We start from the raw sequence: 19757 nt of genomic DNA, 5'->3' as shown, positions 1-19757 counted from the left end.
TTTTTTTTTGGACAACTTATATCTTATTCATGAGCCTACTGAACTATTCCTTTTTCAGAAACAATAGGAACTATCTCCAAATTTCCTGATATCCTTGTTTCGGCAGCTGATTTTGACACAAGTTCAATGTCATTTCCTTCAAAAATCCACTCAACTTTCTGGGCTTGATATATGTTAAGTGAAATATATCTGGGCTTGATATATATTATGTTGAACAAGCAACATATGATACATGTTAAGTTGAACAAGCAACACCTGAACTCTGTGGATGTATTTTTCGCCCAATTTCTGATTTCAACAAGCGAACAATGGCTTTGATGGGGAAGTGAGCATACACGGATCTCATCTTATAATGAAAGCTCCATGTAACACCCTTGATTATGTTTTGTACATGACTGCAGATAGTGCAAATGGTGGCCCTTTCTTTCCTTTTTCCCCACCATTGGTTAACCGGAGCCTCTTTCTTTCCAAGGAGACTGAGTTCTACATTGATGTGGTTGATGTCCCCCCACAGGGTCCCTCTGGGGCCCTTCCCAATAACTGTATGTCCCTTCAGAGTGATATTGATATTGTCTGAGATGTCCACAGTCTGATTGCTGAAAATGGTCTTCATTCTTGCAGTAGATGTGGCAAAGTGAGCTGAAGACCCTTTACGCATGACCTTTTAGCTTGATTACTATTTCCAAATAATTGAGGTTCTGGGGGTTAGGACTTCAAATATCTTTATAAGTCATCCCATCACATCAATGGAGCAATCAGGTCCATTTTTACAATCAGTATCAATTAATGTTCAGTAAATAGGGATCTGTACCAGACACTAGATATGCAAAGGTTTTTCAGTTTTTGTCCTTAAAGGCAATCTATTTGGAAAGACCAGGCTTGTACATAACAAAGTGAGCAGTGAGTGATGCAGACTTGATAGCTAAGTGTTAATGATGCTTACATGGAAGACAGGATGACACTTGGAAGTCTGGGCCCATTGGAGAAGAGGGCTTTTGGGAGTGGTGGAGAGGGAGCTGGGAGGGATTTGAAAAGTATTTTATGGAAGATGAAGAAGGGGAAAGGGTTTTGGAGAGGAGGTGAGAATGTGAATGAAACAACTAGCAAATATTTAAGAGTTTAGTTATTAAAATTGCTTATGTAGTTTAATGTCTCAGTAATGTTTGTCCTCAGACTTTATCACGGACTGTGTGCTTCCTCAGGAAGAAAGGATGGGAAAGGGTTACTTGGGATATTTCTTATGCAAAGTGGAAAGATAGGGAGATTCTTGTAGGATGTGAGATTTTTCATGTTTAAAGATAATTATTAGAAGAAATTCTAACTTTAGGATTGCCAGCTCTCAAATGATTTTTGTTTTGCAGTTATTAAACAACTTTCATCATTAGATTTGATAGCTCAGTAAATTTAAGAGAAGTAGATTGAAACAAAAACCTGGACATTTAGGAATTTTATTTTTCACATTTTGCTTATGAGTTTAGAGGCAGTAAATCTATTCAGTACTGTGCTAGGTGAATTGGGCACAAGAGCAGTTTCTTTCTTTTTTAAAAATATGTTTTTATTGATTTTAGAGAAAGAGGGAGGGAGAGGGTTGTGTGAGAGAAACATCCATTGACTGCCTTCTGCCCCTGTGCTCCAACCAGTGAGTGCATGAGACAATCCTCACAACTGAGCCATACTGACCAGAGCACAAGAGCAGTTTCTTTTTTTTTTTTTTTTTTTTCACACTACCATCGTTAATTTATTTGTTCAAGGACTCATGTTGCAAGCATTACACCAGGTATGGGCTTTGATTCTGTAAGCCCAGATTCACATATTTAGGAGGATAAAAGCAAACTGTGATCCATGTTCATGGATGGAAACTAAAGGCTCATGGTTAATCACATTGTAGTTCTTAAATTTCTACAGCCTAGAACCCTGTAGTCACAGGTCTTTGAGGTCCTTCTGGATGTTCCAGAGGGTATCTGCGCTTTTCTTGAGTTGAGCAACCTCATCATCCTTCAGTTTCTGGTTGATAACACTGGTTAATCCCCGAGCATTCAGAATACACGGGAGACTCAGGAAGACTTCATTCTCAATGCCATACATGCCCTTCACCATCGTTGATACTGGATGAATCCTGGATAAATTTTTAAACATGGATTCAATGAGATCAGCCACACTTAATCCAATAGCCCAATTGGTGTATCCTTTTAACTTGATGACTTCATAGGCACTTTCAACCACCATCTTATGCACTTCCTTCCAATTTTCACTGTCATTGTCCGTTCCCATTGCTGGATTCAGTTCCTGGAGAGAAACGCCTGCCACATTCACTCCACTCCACACAGCCACACTTGAGTCGCCATGTTCTCCCAAAATCCATCCATGGCAGCTGCTGGGATGAATGCCAAGTTTTTCAGCCATAAGGTAGCGAAATCTAGCAGAATCCAGATTACACCCACTTCCAATCACACGGTGCTTGGGTAATCCACTTAGTTTCCAGGTAACATATGTGAGAATATCCACTGGGTTAGAAACCACAATTATGATGCAATCAGGGCTGTACTTGACGATCTGAGGAATAATGAATTTGAAGACATTAACGTTCCTCTGCACCAGGTTCAGACGACTCTCTCCCTCTTGCTGGCGAACTCCAGCAGTTACCACCACAATCTTAGAATTGGCGGTCACAGAGTAGTCTTTATCTGCCACAATTTTAGGTGTCTGAAGAAATAAGCTTCCATGTTGCAGATCCATCATTTCTCCTTTGAGTTTATCTTCCAACACATCCACAAGGGCCAGCTCATCAGCCAGAGACTTTCCCAGAATGCTGATGGCACACGCCATACCAACTTGTCCAACACCCACGACAGTGATCTTATTGTTTGGGGTTGTTGCCTCTTCTTTGGCAACTGGTGCAATCAGTTTCTCCTTAAGAGTCGCCATTGTGCCCAGGAGAGAGAAGGCTGCTCAGATGGTGGGAAGAGTCGCGCCAAGAAGACAGTTTCGGCTGCGAGCCAAGAGCAGTTTCTTAAAGAAGATTTGGTCTTACTGGGGAGATGAGACTTAAATTCATGGCATTCAAATATCAGAAAAGTGGGTATATGAGCTTTGCAAGGATTGTCTCTAGAAAGGGGAAGGTTGTCTGTTGAATCCTCAAACATAAAAATTCTAACTCTACTGTACCAGTTAACAGATTGTAATACAACTTTCTGCTCTTACACAGGTGAGTTATTCACTCTTGTCATTTTCATTTTTGTAGTAGTTTATTGTTACTAGATTTTACAGAAATTATTTTATTTGAAATAACACAAGTTATATGCTGTCACTTTATATATTTACACGAATATATGTCCATTTTATCTAAACAACTATCATTTATATTGAAGACTATAAAAGTGAACTTGAGGTTTGAATACTATAAGCTCCCCCCCCCTTTTTGTGGCATTTTTATTCATATTACACCTGCTAATGTTAGAAAACAAGCAATACATTGTTGTAATTAGTAATTTACCATCTCTGTTTCCTAAGCCCAATACAGCTTTGTTCTTAATCATCTCATGTGTTGTTATTGGTAAATATGTTACATATAAATTACATTTATATATGTTATAGGCTGAGTAATACCTTATATACACACATATAATGTTACACAGTTTCTTTTTAAATTGGTTAAGAGAGGAAAGAAGGGGAAAAAGTATTGATAGTGTTCTTTTTAGGGAAATAATTATCATTACAGGTTCTCTTTTAGTTGTTGTTCAAATGGACTTGAATTACTGCCGAGATCACCTGCTTTCAGCCTGAATAACCTCCTTTAGTATTTCTTATAAGATGTGTCTGCTAGCAAAAAATTGTCAGGTGTTTTATTTTATTTTATTTATTTCACATTTAGTTTGAAAGCTTTAATGGATTTAGTATTCTTGGTTGACAGTTTTTTTTCTGTGAGTACTTTGAATATGTTACCCCACTTCCTTTTACTGCATTGTTTCTGCTGAGAAGTCAGTTATTGGTAGTCCCTTATAAGTGACTTACCCTTTCTTTCTTGTTGCTTCAAGGTTTTGTATTTGTTTTTGATGCTCAGCATTTTTATTATCATGTGTCTGTTTTGTGGGTCTCTTTGTTCTCATCACATATATTAAATTCTAGCTTATGTTAAACCTATACCTTTTAGTTCGAAGTATTGTTTTTGTTTTGACATTTCAGTTATAGCATAATATATCAACTTTATATGTTAGAATGATAACATTAATTTAGATGTGTTATGTCTTAACTGAGAATATATTACTATAGTTAAATATTACAAACATTTTCATAGAAGACATTCATAAGAAAATTGGAAGCAAACTAAAATGAAATAACAGTACAAATTCCTTACATAAGTTATACTAGTATATTGTACCTGCAGATTAGTAGTTGTGCTGTACAGTTCACCCTTGAACAACACTGGTTTGAACTGTGCCACCTCACTTACATGCACATTTTTTTTAAATAACTACCTAAGCAGCCCTCCCTATTTCTAGGTTTCACATCTCTGAATTCTACCAACTGTGGATTAAAACCAGTATCCTAAGTCCGTGGTTGGGAATCTGAGGATGTGGAGGCTGACTATATGCGTTGTTCTGTGCCGTCTATATATATATAGAAGCCTAAGTGACCAGCCTACCCGTTGACTGACTGACTGGTAGCTATGATGCGCACTGACCACCAGGGGGCAAATGCTCAGTGCAGAAGCTTCCCCCTGGTGGTCAGTGCACTCCCACAAGGGGAGCGCCGCTCAGCCAGAAGCCGGGCTCACGGCTCATGGGGACAGTGCCTAAGCCGTCAGTTGGATATCCCCCGAGGGCTCCCGGACTGCAAGAGGGCACAGGCCAGGCTGAGGGGCCTCCTCCCCCCTCCCTGAGTGCATGAATCTCGTGTACTGGGCCTCTAGTTTTATATAAGGGACTTGACTATCCACGGATTTGGGTATCCAGGGTGGATCCTGGAACCAATTTCCTGTGGACACAGAAGGACAAGTGTAGTTATGTTTTTGGGGAGTCAAAAGTTATATGTGGGTTTATTCTACAAACAGAATTGTTCACTGCTAGCTCTTTTAAAAGGCAGTCAACATGAGGCTGTTCAGCTGCATAGAGTTTATAGGATGGTGTATTAGTTTCCTAAGGGCTTATGAAACAAGTACTACAAACTAGGTGGCTTAGAACAAGGGAAATTTATTGTCGTACAGTTCTGGAGGCCAGAAGTCCAAATTCAAGGTGTTGGCAGGGCTATGCCCTCTCTGAACGTACTAAAGAGAGATCTATTCTAGGCTTCTCTCCCAGCTTCTAATAGCCTCAGGGATTCCTTGGCTTGTAGATGACCATCTTTCCTTGTATCTTTTCACATTGTCTCTCCTTTGTGTCTGTGTCTAAATTATCCCTTTTTATAAGGATACCACTCATTAGATTAGGGCTCACCTTAATATCCACATTTTAAATTCATAATTTCTGTGAAGACCCTATTTCTAAATAAGGTCACATTCTGAGCTACTGAGAGTTATAACTTCAGTATATCCTTTTTTTAGGGGGTGGGCACAGTTCAACCCATACCAGATGGTAGGTTAAAGAAATATTGTCATCTTAAGTCCTTTCAGAAACAAAGTAAGGACCTAAGGTACTGTACTTTTTAAAGGGGAGTAGCAATTGGTTAGTTTAGTTACAGCTGGGGGCAGATTACTTGTGTCTTTTTTTGTTCCTACCTACTTTAAACCTTCCTGGATTATTTTGACGAAAATCCCATGTATTATTTTATTATTTAAATGTTGTGTGATTTGACTTTTTATGTTTGGTCTAGGTCCCCCTCTTTTATATTGTGTCTTCCCTGAGGATAGGACCATATATTGTGCATATTTGTCCTAGTAGTGCCTGGTGGGTAGTCAGTACATATTTGTGGGTAGTCAGTATGTATGCATACACTTAGAAATCAGAAAGTCTGTGCTCTCTAATTAGTTTGAATTAACTCTATAAACTAATCTAGGATAAGTTATTTATCTACTTTATTCTCTCTTTTGAAGAAAAATTTTATCTTATTAAATTATTCAAAGGGTTTGTATTAAGGTCTGTTTTGTTCTAGTTATTCATAAGAGTAGGACTTAAGAGCCTTAAATTTTTTGGTGCTTCTCAAGCAAGTCATAGTTTTTTTGAAATGAAGACAATAGGTGGAATAGAACATGGAAAACAGTTTGCTTTATTATAGTCACTTAACACTCTCACCCTCAGCAGTAGGGCAGAAAATTAGAGTTCTGCATAAAATATCTTCTTAGAGCAGGAATCATTTTGGAATCCTGCAGCAGTGGAAACTTGACCACTCTTCCTTGTTGCTTTTTCACAATTGACCTGTGTTGGGGAAATGGCCCTTAACGGCAGTAGCTCAGGCCTCCAGTGGGAAGAGTGAGTGGTAAAAGGGTCTGTTACTGTCTGAATTCTAAGACAAAATGAGATGGCATATTCTTAAGCAGCTTGGGAAGTGAAGAAAAGCATGTTTTCCTTTGTCATTCCCCCACCCCTTCTCATACTTGCTTCTGGCAGTAAATGTTTATATTCGGTTATATGCCTATGTATAAAATAGCGGATGTCTAATTAATATGTATGTCATAGACCTTAATATTTAAGAGTTTGAATTATAAATTTTTAGGGATTCACACGCTATGGTAAAGGGTTACTTGTATTTAACTTATAAATTTTGATATACTTAGAGATTTGAGATTAAAAATTATAAATGTTTTCATTAATTTTATGATAATACTAGAGGCCCAGTGCATGAATTCATGCACCAGTGGGGTCCCTCGGCCTGGCCTGTGGGATCGGGCAGAAACCGGCTCTCTGACATCCCCTGAGGGGTTCCGGATTGCGACAGGGTGCAGGCTAGGCCGAGTGACACCCCTTCTGTCCCCCCACTGTACGATCAGGGGCGGGAAGAGACACAGGAGGTTGGCCAACTGGGCAGGGACCATGGGAGGGCTCCAGGGCGTGTCCAGCCCATCTCGCTCAGTCCCAATACGCCGGGCCTCAGCAGCAAGCTAACCTACCGGTCGGAGCATCTGCCCCCTGATGGTCAGTGCACCTCATAGTGACTGGTCGACCTGTTGACTGTCTGCCCCCTGGCGGTCAGTGCACGTCATAGCAAGCGGTTGAGTGACCTTAGCATATCATTAGCATATTACGCTTTGTTTGGTTGAATGGTCAACCAGACACTTAGCATATTAGACTTTTATTATAAAACTAGAGGCCCAGTGCACAAAAATTTGTGCACTCGGCATGGGAGGGGGGTCCCTCAGCCTGGCCTGTGCCCTCTCGCAGTCTGGGACCCCTCGGGAGATAACGACCTGCTGGCTTAGGCCTGTTCCCGGGTGGCAGAGGGCAGGTCTAATCCCTAGGTGCAGCCCCTGGTCGGGCTCAGAGCAGGGCCGATTGGGGAGTTGGGGTGCCGCCCCCTGTCATGCACAGAGCAGGGCGGATTGGGAGGTTGTGATGCCACCTTCAGTCACGCTCAGGGTAGGGCCGATTGAGGGGTTGGGGCACCGCCCCCTGTCACACTCAAGGCAGGCTCGATGGGGTGGTTGCAGCGCCACCCCCTGTCACCCACAGAGCAGGGCCCATCAGGGGGGTTGGGGCGCCGTACCCTGTCACACATACAGCAGGGTCAATCAGGGGGCTGGGGAGCTCACCCCTGTCACGCACAGAGCAGGGTCAATCAGAGGTTTGGGAAGCTCCCCACTGTCATGCACAGAGCAGGGTCAATCAGGGGGTTGGGGAGCTCCCCCCTGTCACTCACAGAGTAGGGCTGATAGGGGAGTTGGGGCACCGCCCCCTGTCACACACAGAGCAGGGCAGATCAGGGGGTTGGGGCGCCGCCCTCTATCACCCACAGAGCAGGGCTGATCAGGGGGTTGGGGCGCCGCCACTGTCACACTCAGGGCAGGGCTGATGGGGAGGTTACGGCTCTACCCCATCACACAGAGAGCAGGGCCCAAGGGGGGGGGGGGATTGGGGCGCTGCCCTCTATCACCTACAGAGCAGGGCCAATCAGGGGGTTGGGGCGCCGCCACTCTCACACTCAGGGCAGGGCCGATGGGGAGGTTATGCCTCTACCCCATCACACACAGAGCAGGGCCCGTGGGGGAGGCGGGGTGGTTGGGGCTCCGTACCCTGTCACACATAGAGCCGCAGGGCGATCAGGGGGTTGGGGAGCTCCCCCCTATCAGGCACAGAGCAGGGCTGATCAGGAGGTTGGGGCGCCTTCCCCTGTCACAAACAGAGCGGGGCGGATAGGGAGGTTGTGGCCCCACCTCCTGTCATACACAGAGCCACAGGGCAATCAGGGGGTTTGGGCGCTGCCCCCTGTCACACTGATCCTGGTGCCAGGAGGCCTCTCGGCTCTGCTGATCCCGGTGTTGGGAGGCCTCGCGGCTCCACTGATCCCGGTACTGGGAGGCATATTACCCTTTTACTATATAGGATAGAGGCCTGTTGCACAGGTGGGGGTCGGCTGGTTTGCCCTGAAGGGTGTCCTGGATCAGGGTGGGGGTCCCTGGCCAGCCTGGATGAGGGGGTGATGGCTGTTTGCAGCTGGTCACACACCCTTCAGGGTGGGGGTCCCCACAGGGGTGCCTGGCCAGGCTGAGGGCTGTTTTCAGGCTGGCGGGTGACTGAAGCTCCCAACCGCTCCTTTTTTTCTTTTTCTTTTTTATTCTGAGCCAGCTTTAGCTCTGGCTCCAGCTTTGAGGCCTCTGCTGCTGAAAGCAGGTATCTGGTTTGTTTGGGTTCTATAATGGAAACACTGTTTCAACTCCAGTTCTGAGATCCCGGCTGGCTGAAAGCAGGTTTCTGGGGTTTTGTTTAGCTTCTATATTTGTAACAATGTTTCAAACTGCAAGCTCAGAGGCCGGCAGCGGCAGGCGGGGAACGTTGGATTCCTCCGTCACTGAAGCAAGCAAGCCTCATGTTCGCTTCAAGCTGCCTGGCTGCCGGCCGCCATCTTGGCTGGCAGTTAATTTGCATATCGCCCTGATTAGCCAATGGGATGGGTAGCGGATGTACGGCTAATTACCATGTCTCTCTTTTATTAGATAGGATATTTTATTTGTATGATTTATTCATGTAATTATTCATGAATATCTTTCACATCAGTGTTTTGTTCACCTCTAGTTATTTTTTGTGATATCTAGTATAGTTTGTCAGCATATCATCTTTTTTTATTTAAGTATATCTCTACACAGCACTTTTCACATGCATTTTTTTCTAAAATCCTCACCCAAGGACATGTTTTTTTTATTGATTTGAGAGTGAGAGACAGACAGACAGACAGACAGACATGGATGCGAGAGAGAAACATTGATTGGTTGCTTCCTATACGCGCCCTAACCAGGGATCGAACCTAGGTATGTGCCCTGACTGGGAATGAAACCCAACCTTTTGGTGTATGGGAAAACACTCCAACCCAGCCAGGGCCCACATGTGTTTTTGATGGCATCAGTGGATGCTGTGGCTTGGGAGAGCATTTCTATTTATTGACAGTTTGTTTTTTGTTTGCTTGTTTGCTGATATTCCCACATAATATGTCACCGATTGCTGACCTATTCTCTCCTTTGTAAAAGTGATTTGAAAGGTTTTTATGATCACATACATCATGTATAATAACGAGATCATTTTTCTAGGCATAATTAATCAATGTGTTCAAGTTCTTCTGTAAAGACATCTAGAACTATCATTTATTGAGGTTGTTTCAGGTCCATGATACTTCTTTGGATAACCCTTTGTTCAAAATGAGGTAATTGTATTTTTTTTGTAATCTGAGATAAAAAGTAACCTGGATAGAAAGTAATTCCGTCTTTTTTGAGAGATTTGGATGGAAATTCACCTTGTTTTTGCATGTAGATATACGTACTCTCACCTTGAACTCTCTGAACTCTTATTTCCCCCCTCTCTGACTGAATAAAGGGGGCCTATTTTTTTTTACTAGTTATCTATAAACTTTTTAGCATACATAACTATAATTTTCTTCTGAAGTTATCAACATCTCTGTCCTCCCCTCTCATTTGTCAATTGCCTTTGTATACACTCACTACCATTTGAGTAATCTCTTTCCACTTATGTTTTTTTGAATAAAGCCTGGCAGATTTAGTTATAATTATAGAAGCAAAAGTAAGTGTTATAATCCTTGGATATATAAAGAAGTAATTGGGAGGTGGGGGAAACGAGATGTAGAAGGAAAGAAAAATGTGCTAATTTCCTTTTGTTTCATAGCAGAACCTTTTAAAAATACTACATGAAATTGGTAAATCTAACTGGAGATGTATCTGATGTACTGGTTTATAATGGTGGATTTGTAATCAAAGAAAACACAATAATTTCAAGAGAAACATCAAAAGTGCTTTATTCAAAGTAATGTCCATTGCTAGCTACACATTTCCCCCATCTTTCAGGTAATTTGTGGATACCGTTCCAATAGAACTTTTCTTGTTTGGAAGCAACCATTCAGAGACTCAATTTTCCACTTCTTATTCCGTTTTGAAGTGCTGCTCAGAAAGTACGTGTGCCATCGATCAGAACAAGTGGTAATCTGAAGATGCAAGTTCTGGTGAATATAGCGGGTGGGTTAATACTTCCCAGGCAAGATCTTTTAACGTGTCTTTAACTGGTTTTGAAGTGTGTGATGGTGTGTCATCATGAAGCAAAATTACTTTGCCGTGTCTTTTGGCCCATTCTGGCCGTTTCACGATCAAAGCGTGGTTCAAATTATTTTTTGTCGGTAGCGATCAGTATTAACAGTTTAGAAGCTCATAATACACCACACCTTCCTGATCCCACCAAACACAGAGCATTGTCTTCTTTCTGAAGCCATCTGGCCTTGCAGTCGATGTTGATGGTTGACCTGGATCAACCCATGATTTTGTGCATTTGGGATTCTCAAAATAAATTCACTTTTCATTGCCAGTCACAATTCAATGCAAAAAGACTTTCTTTTGTGCCGCTGAAGCAACATTTTACTGATGACTTTTTGGTTTTCCATTTGTCTTTCGTTCAGTTGATGTGGCACCCATTTTCCTTCCTTTAAAATCTTTCCCATTACTTGTAAATGATCGGAAATTGTTTGCTGAGCAACGTTTAATCTTTCTGCAAGTTGTTTTTGAGTTTATACGCATCTTCATCCAATAATGCTTGTATAATTGTTGGTCTTCAGACTTTTTCGGTTGACCTGGATGTTCTTTGACAATCACATCGAAATCATCACTTTTAAAGCATTTAAACCAGCGTTCACAAGTATCTTGAGATGGGGCATGTTCACCATAAGCTTCCTGAAGTATACGATAACTTTTTCTTCAAAATAAAAGACAGCGCAGAGCGATTTGGGCTGGCTCCAGCAGCAGGTGTGAGCGGCAGCTGCTGCCCCCATCACCCCTCAGAAGCAGGGGGAGGTGGAGAAGCCCTCAGAGGCGATCAGGGCCTGCAGCTGCCGCTTGCACCCACTGATAGTGCTGAGTGATCAGAACCAGTGCTGGGCACCGGCAGCAGGTGTGAGCTGTGGCTCCGGTGCTGGCTGCGATGTGAACGGGGACGGTGCCGGCAACGGGTGTGAGCCGGGCCAGCGCCGGTAGCGGGTGTGAGCGCCGGGCAGGATCGCGGCACGCGGGAGTAAAGAATTTTCAGTAATCACCAGAGGCTTGTCCCGATGATAGCGACCAGTGCCCTGCCTTGGTCTGGCACCCCTGCTCACCTGCTCCACCATCCCGCCGTGGCCAACGTCCACCATGTTCTGCACACGCCCCCTGGTGGTCAGTGCACGTCATAGCGACCAGTTGTTGAGTTGTTCTATTGTTCTGCCAGTCGGTCTATTTGCATATTAGCCTTTTATTATATAGGATGATGTTCTTCTTTGTCTCATAACTTCTCCTCCATGCATGTTGAGATATTGTTGACATATAACATATGTAAGTTTAAGGTTTGTATACAATGTGATTATTTGATACATGTATATATTACAAATTGATTACCACCATAAGGTTATTTAACACCTCCATTCCCTCACATAAATAACTGTGTGTGTGTGTGTGTGTGTGTGTGTGTGTTGATAACATTTAAGATATATTCTCTTGCCCTAGCCGGTTTGGCTCAGTGGATAGAACATTGTCCTGCAGACTGAAGGGTCCCAGGTTCAATTCCGGTCAAAGGTATGTACCTTGGTTGCAGGCCCATCCCCAGTAGGGGGTATGCAGGAGACAGTTGATCGATGTTTCTCTCTCATCGATGTTTCTAATTATCCCTCTCCCTTCCTCTCTGTAAAAAAATCAATAAAATATATTTAAAAAAAGATATATTCTCTTAACTTTTAAGTATGTAATATAGTATTATTATCAAATTTTTACTTAAAATATCTTATCTGATAACTAGAGGCCCGGTGCATGAAATTGTGCACGGGATCAGGCCTAAACCGGCAGTCGGACAACCTTCTCACAATCTGGGACCGCTGGCTCCTAACTGCTCACCTGCCTGCCTGCCTGATCACCCCTAACTGCCCCTGCCCCCACCAGCCCGATCACTCCTAACCACCTCTGCCTGCCAGCATGATCACCCCTAACTGTCCCCCCACCCCCGCTGGCCTGGTCACCCCCAACTGCCTCTCCCTGCTGGCCTGGTCATCCCTCACGGCCCCCCCCGCCGGCCTGGTCACCTCATGCAGCCTGCTGTTCCGTCGTTACTGTGACAGAGTCCTGGACAATTTGCATAGTCCTCTATTATTAGTATAGATAATATGGCTCCTTCCCCTCCAATTCTCTTGTAGTCACTGTTGATATTTACTTGATTTTTTTGTAATGTACCATTTTGATTCCCTTTCTTCCTTTTCTGTATATTTTTTTAGTTTTCTTGGGGATGACAATTATCTTAAATTGATGACAACCTATCTATAATAATAAAAGCATAATATTCTAATTAGACCAGAGAGCTGAATGACCTTCCGGACATCATTCTGGATGTCCTTCTGGATAAAGCCGCAGTGGCGGGGGCTGAGCCAGAGGTGGTTAGAGGTGATCTGGCAGGCAGGCAGAGGTGGTTAGGGGCAATCAGGCAGGCAGGTGAGCAGTTAGGGGCGATCAGGCAGGCAGGCAGAGGCAGGGGTGATCAGGCAGGCAGGATAGCAGTTAGGGGCAATCAGGGAGGCAGGCGAGTGGTTAGGGGCTATCAGGCAGGCAGGCAGAGTGGTTAGGGGCAGTCAGGTAGGCAGGTGAGCAGTTAGGGGCATCAGGCAGGCAGAGTGGTTAGGGGTGATCAGGCAGGCAGGCAGGCATACCGGTTAGGGGCAATGAGGCAGGCAGGCAGGCGAGCGGTTAGGAGCCAGAGGTCCCAGATTGCGAGAGGGTGCAGGCCAGCCCGAGGGCCTCCCCACCCCATGCACAAATTTCGTGCACTTGGCCTCTGGTTTTTAATAATACCAATAGTACACAAACACTCTGGCTCTATACATATCTGTCTCTCTACATATATTAATTGTGCACCCATTAACACAGTTTTATAGTTGTTTAATGTGTTTTCCTTTTATGTCATATGAAAAAAGGGGGGTTAAAATCAAAAGTACAGTTATAAGAGAGTACTAGGGATGTGATATACGACATGATGACGATAGCTGACACTGCTGTATGATATGTAAAAAAGTTGTTAGAGTAAATCCTGAGAATTCTCATCACAAGGAAAATTGTTTTTGTATTGTATCTGTATGAGAAGATAGATGGATGTTAATGAACCTACTGTGGTAATCAATTCACAATATATGTAAGTCAAACCATCATGCTGTGTACCTTAAACTTATACAGTGATGTATGTCAATTACTTCTCAATAAAACTAGAATAACTCCCCAAAATGCAATAATACTGACTTTTATATTTATCCATGTTCTTTACTTTTCTACATGACTTTGAGTTATTGCCTAGTGTCTTTTCGTTTTAGCTGGAAGGGCTCCCTTTAGTATTTCTTGTAGGACAGGTCTACTGGTAATGAATCCCCTTAGATTTATTTTGGAATGTCTTAATTTCTCTTTTACTCCTGAAGATTAATTTTGCCATTTTTAGAAATTGGTTGACAGTTTTTCTCTCCTAGCACTTAAAATGTTATCCTCTGCTTTCTGGCATCTGTGGTTTTTGATGAAAACTCCGCTCATAATCTTGCTGCAGATCCCTTGTATGTGATGAGTTTCTTCTTTCAAGATTTCGATTCTCTCTTTGTCTTCTACAATTTCTCTATAATGTGTGGCTCTTGTTGAAGTTTTTCTGCTTCAAATTTGTTGGATGTGTAAATTCAGGTCTTTCATAGCATTTGGGAAGTTTTGGGCCATTATTTCTTCAGATTTTTTATTTGTTGTTGTTGCTTGCTTCTTTCTTTCCCTCTGGGATTCTCATGCATATGTTGATATGTTTGGTGGTGTCCAATTGGCCCCTCAGTATCTGTTCATTTTTCTGAATTATTTTTTCATTGTGCTCTTCAGACGATAATTTCAACTGCCTTATTTTCGAGTTCACTGATTTGTTTTTCTCCTGCTGGCCTAAATTTGCCATTGAACTCCTCTATTGAATTTCTTATTTCAGCTATTATACTTTAAAAAGAAAGCAAATAAAAAATCTGGAATTATTATAATTATAATCTCTTTATTGACATCCTTATTTATTTATACAGCATTCTCCTGATTTTCTTTAGTTCTTTTATTTCCTTTAGTTCTTTGAGTATATATAAGACAATTGATTAAAAACCTTTGACTAGTAATTTCAATGTCTGGAATTCCAGATAAAGAGAAATGGTGGCTGGGATGCACACTCCTCTCTCTCACCCAGCTTCAGCAGCCTCTCCCTTCACCAGCCACTCCCCTGCTTGTTGTACCTGTTCTGAGGCAGTTGATTCTGATGGACTTTTTACTAGTAGCTTAATGGTTTTGGTGGAGGGACTGGCCCCTGGAGCTTCCTACTCTGCCATTGCTGTGATGTCATTTTACCCTTGGTTATGTTTGGACATAACCTCTTATAGTGCCAACTGTAGCCCGTTCCTTTCTATATTTGACAAAACGATTTAAATTTGATGATAATTTTACCAGAGGCTAGATAGAGTACAGTTAGCCTCTGAAATCTGGAGTATGAGTTCTGTTGTTGTAGTAGTAAGAGAGTAATTAAGTCTGTCAATAATATACATGTTTTTTATTTCACTTTAACTTAATAATACCTGTATCTGTATAGTGATTTTCTTCACAGAAATGCAAGTGTGAGACATGTGGACAGATTATCCATTAGTGTTGGAGATGGTGCCTCTCTATTCTGTTTGTATCCTATCTCATCAAGGCTGGCTTTGCTTTGTGCTGACCTCTGATGCTCAGTGTTTGCAGCTCTCTGAGCTATGCTGTGATGGTACAGTGTCAGTGTTCAGTCTGCGTCAATCTAAGAATCCTCTATCTGTGGAGCCCATTTTAACTCTGATGGTAGAGTTAAAACCAGAGGAAGTCACTACAGAGGGCCTAGACCAAGATTCTTAGAATGACTACAAGATTCTTAGACAGACTTTCTCAGTGACTTTGGAATTTCAGTCTTTTGAGGGGTTCATTTGCTGGTAAGAAGGGACAAATAATTTATTTAATGCTTACTGTGCCAGGCATGGTTCTAAACATCTATGTGGTTTTCAGAAACAAGCCACGATAAAGGTGTTGTTTGTCCTTACAGATTAGGAAACTGGAGCACAGAGGGGTGAAATATCTTGTCCTAATTACACACTTTGATTGTGACTCTATATTGCTGCTATTTTGGAATTGTAGCATTTGAGATGTGCAATAGATACCATAAATCTGGCATCTTGCTGATGAGGAAAGCAAGGCAGAGAGTGATTTGTGGAAGATGAGCCTGTGCTTTAGCAGGTTGTATTAGAACCAGGCCAGTAGTGCAGGCCTCCTGATCTGAAGGCCTTTGCTCAGTGTACTGCAGAGCCTACAGCTGGAATGTTTGAGTGCCTACTCATGTTCTTCAGAGCTCTCATTTTGCCAACATGAAAAGCTGTAACGAAAACACCTCTGAAGAAAAATTCAAGGCTTGGCTCTTTTAGTTCCATCTGTTTGTGAAGTCTTTCCCAAATCCTCTAGCTCTCAGTGTTATTCCTGTCATGACATCCTGTGTACATGCTGTGTTGTAGTTTGGTGCTTATTCTCTGCTCTATAACTTCACATTTATTTTAAATAATTTTCTACCTCTGTGTCATTATGAAAAACTAATTTTTATTCACTGTATACTTCCCAATTAGATTATGACTTTGCAATTTTTTTCGTAGCATTTTAAAAAAAATCTTTCACAGCACTGTATGTCACAACTTTATTGATTTCAACTCACAGTGAGAAATAGACTTATTTCTTTACAGTGAGACATAATTGTACTACATACTTAAATATAGGAACAAAAGTTTCATGAACCATTGTGTACTCTTAGTAGAGAGATGTACTGTGATTTATTCTGTTTTACTGAAAAAGAAAATGGTAGTTGGGTGCTACAGTTTGAAAATCACATTCTACAACTTCTCACACAGGGCTAGATATTCAGATACTTAATGAAATTCACCTTTTCTTGAAAGACTACTGCTTTGAGACTTTTTATGATGTCTGAAACTTAGAATATGGTAATGATTTGTTATTTCATAAAAATTTCTGTTGTCTTTGATACAGTTTCAGGGACACAGTGTACAGTGTCTTCCAGATCAGGTGTGGGCTTTCAGCCTTGAGTTTCTTTCTTGTGTAAGATATAGAAACTTGTTTCTCATATCTTCTGTGCTCTGGATTCATTCACTTCCTCTTTTTGTGTTCACATTCTCATATTGGCTCTTTCTGTGCCTCCAGAACTTTTTTTTGGTGTACGAAGGTCACTTGCTTCTCTTATCTTTGGGAAACCTTTCCTGCCTGTTTTGGTAGTTTTCTCTTTTAGGTACTGACCTGATATGATTCTTTCAGTACTAATCTTGCAATGATACCTGTTGGATCCTAAAACAGGATTTGAAACACAAAAGTGGGAAAAATATATTGTATTTTTTCTTATTTGTCTTAAATAAAAAGGAGATTGTCAGGGAACTGATAGTTTGCCATAATTCATATAAAAAAGAGTATTCTTGATAAAGATGTTTTCTAGATAGATGTTCATCCTTTTACATTTTAGTCACTTTTAATTTCTTGATAAGATATATTAAGTTCTCTAGTTTCTTAAACAGTATATACTGAAATGTGAATTAGCTTTCTACAATGATATGAATTCATAGATATCATTTTTTTTTCTGCCATATTCTAGCTTTAGATTATGGACATTTCTTACCTTACTTCTTGAAAACATTCCTGGTTATCAGTTTTCATCTTCCTTATAATGGTAGAATGAAAGGCAGTCAGATAAGCGTTTTCCATGGTTGACTATGTAAAAATTATGTAATGGGAAGCAGCCATTTCCCAGCTTATTTTTTTTTTCTCTTTGCAGGTGGTATCTTAAAAATAATAGATCAAAGGTGTCCTTCTAGTTTCAACTTATTCTTTTACTTGCAGATAAATTTTTGGGGCATTAAAAAGAAGCATTTTTTTAGCTTTCTAAGAATTTATTCCGTTTTACTGAAAAAGAAAATGGTAGTTGGGTGCTACAGTTTGAAAATCACATTCTACAACTTCTCACACAGGGCTAGATATTCAGATACTTAATGAAATTCACCTTTTCTACTAGGTAGCTTTAAGGAGGTACTTATTCAACAGCTTGCAAATTTTTATTATCACATGACTAGTTCTGAGGATTAGGTACTGTGTCCTAATTTTTATTCAGAATTTTGTTAAGTGTTTGACCTTTAATAGACTATCCAATATTTTAGCCTTAATATTTAATGAGATTGGAAGAGCTGGTAGATTCACATGTTGCTAGAAATGTGGGCATGAGAGGTACGATAGATACTAATATCTTACATACGAGGTAACCGAGGTCCTGTCTCCAGTTACACAGAGAAGTGGTATGGCCAAGTCCAGACTCCAGTCTGTAACTTTGCTAATTCAGGGCTATCTTTAGTATACTGTGGTCTCTCTACAGCTGTAAAACAACATTTCCTAGTGGCCAAAGAGGCAACTTCCATTTATAAAAATAATAAGTCCTAGGGTTGTACTGTACAGCATGCTACCTGTAGTGAATCATACTATATTGTGTGGTTGGAAGTTGCTAAGAGAGTAGGTTTTAAAAGTAATCACCTCAAAGAAAAAGTATTTGTAACTGTGAGTGGTAATGTTAATTGGATTTATTGTGATTATTTTGCAATATACATTAATCAAATCATGTTCTATACCTGAATCTAATTATATTATATGTGAATTATATCTCAATAAAATTAAAAATCCACAACATTACCTACTTTTAATAAAACGTTAGTTTTAGTTGCTAACATTATACTGACAGGAATATTGACTAAAAAATATTACTTAGTATTAACCTTGTTTTTTAAGCACAAACATTTTGTTTATTTTTCCCCTTGATTTTATTTATTTCATTTTATAATCTTTTAAAATATGTTTTTATTGATTTCAGAGAGGAAGGGAGAGGGAAAGATAGAAGAAACATCAATGATGAGAGAGAATCATTGATTATTTGCCTCCTGCACACCCCCTGCTAGGGATCGAGCCCACAACCCAGGTATGTGCCCTGACCAGGTATCCAAATGTTACCTCCTGGTTCATAGGCTGACCAGCTACACCAGCTGGGCTATTTATTTATTTTATTAAGACTTTTTTTAAAGAGCAGTTTTAGGTTTATAGCAAAATTGAGGGGGAAGATACAGAGATAATTTCATACGTTCCCTGCCTGCACACATGCACAGTTTCCCCCATTATCAACATCCGTCACAAGAGTGGTGGTGCCTTTCTTACAGTTGATGAACTTATATTGACACATCATAATCACCAAAAATCCATAGTTTACATTATGTTCACTCTTGATTTTGTGCATCCGATGGGTTTGGACAAATGTATAAAAACACGCATCCATCATTATATCATACAGAGAATTTTCATTGACCTAAAAAGTCCTCTGTACTCCGCACATTTATTCCTCCCACTAACTGACCCCTGGCAACCAGTGATTTTTTTAATTGTCTCTATAGTTACCAGTAAGTTTTTACTTTAAATTATTGTAATTTTTACATTTAAAAGTTTTATTTGTTTCTTTAAAAAAATTTTGCTTTGACTTTAGAGCAGGGGTGGGGAACGTCCAGCCTGTAGGCCACATACGCTCCTGAAATCATTTGGTCTGGTCCTGCCAAGGCATTGGAGGTGAGTTAATTAAATGTTTGACTAAATATAGCCGGCTAATTTTTTTTATTTTTTATTATTGATTTCAGAGAGGAAGGGAGAGGGAGAGAGAGAGAGAGAGAAACATCAATGATGAGAGAGAATCATTGACCGGCTGCCTCCCGCACACCCCACACTGGGGACTGAGCCCGCAACCTGGGCATGTGCTTTTGGCCGGAATCGAACCTGGGACCCTTCAGTCCGCAGGCCAACGCTCTATTCACTGAGCCAAACCAGCTAGGGCAGCAGGCTAATTTTTAAGTTAATAATTTTGTATGTCTTGTGAATGATGCTATAAATATCTAGTTGGCCCTTGGCAGAGAAAAGGTTCCCCATCCCTGCTTTAGAGTCTCATTCTTGTAATTGAGCCTGTGTTATTTATTGGCACATACTAAATTTGTTTTTTATTGTGTCTGAATTAGTTCTGATATTT

General features: G+C 41.1%; 2 protein-coding genes across 5 annotated transcripts in view; one reads left to right on the top strand and one right to left on the bottom strand.

Moving 5' to 3' along the window:
• The window catches only part of USP12 (ubiquitin specific peptidase 12), a 119476-nt gene that overhangs the window by 22171 nt on the left and 77548 nt on the right, over positions 1 to 19757 (top strand). The window lies entirely within an intron of this gene.
• Positions 1725 to 2992, bottom strand: LOC132228117 (L-lactate dehydrogenase B chain). Its single transcript, XM_059684041.1, has one exon. It carries the CDS (start codon positions 2923 to 2925, stop codon positions 1921 to 1923), a length of 1005 nt encoding a protein of 334 aa, XP_059540024.1. The 5' UTR covers positions 2926 to 2992; the 3' UTR covers positions 1725 to 1920.

Source organism: Myotis daubentonii, chromosome 2 (assembly GCF_963259705.1).
Source record: "Myotis daubentonii chromosome 2, mMyoDau2.1, whole genome shotgun sequence".
NCBI classification, from domain to species: Eukaryota; Metazoa; Chordata; class Mammalia; order Chiroptera; family Vespertilionidae; genus Myotis; species Myotis daubentonii.
The sequence above is the reverse complement of the archived record's forward strand: the minus strand, read 5'-3'. Positions and strand labels throughout refer to the sequence as shown.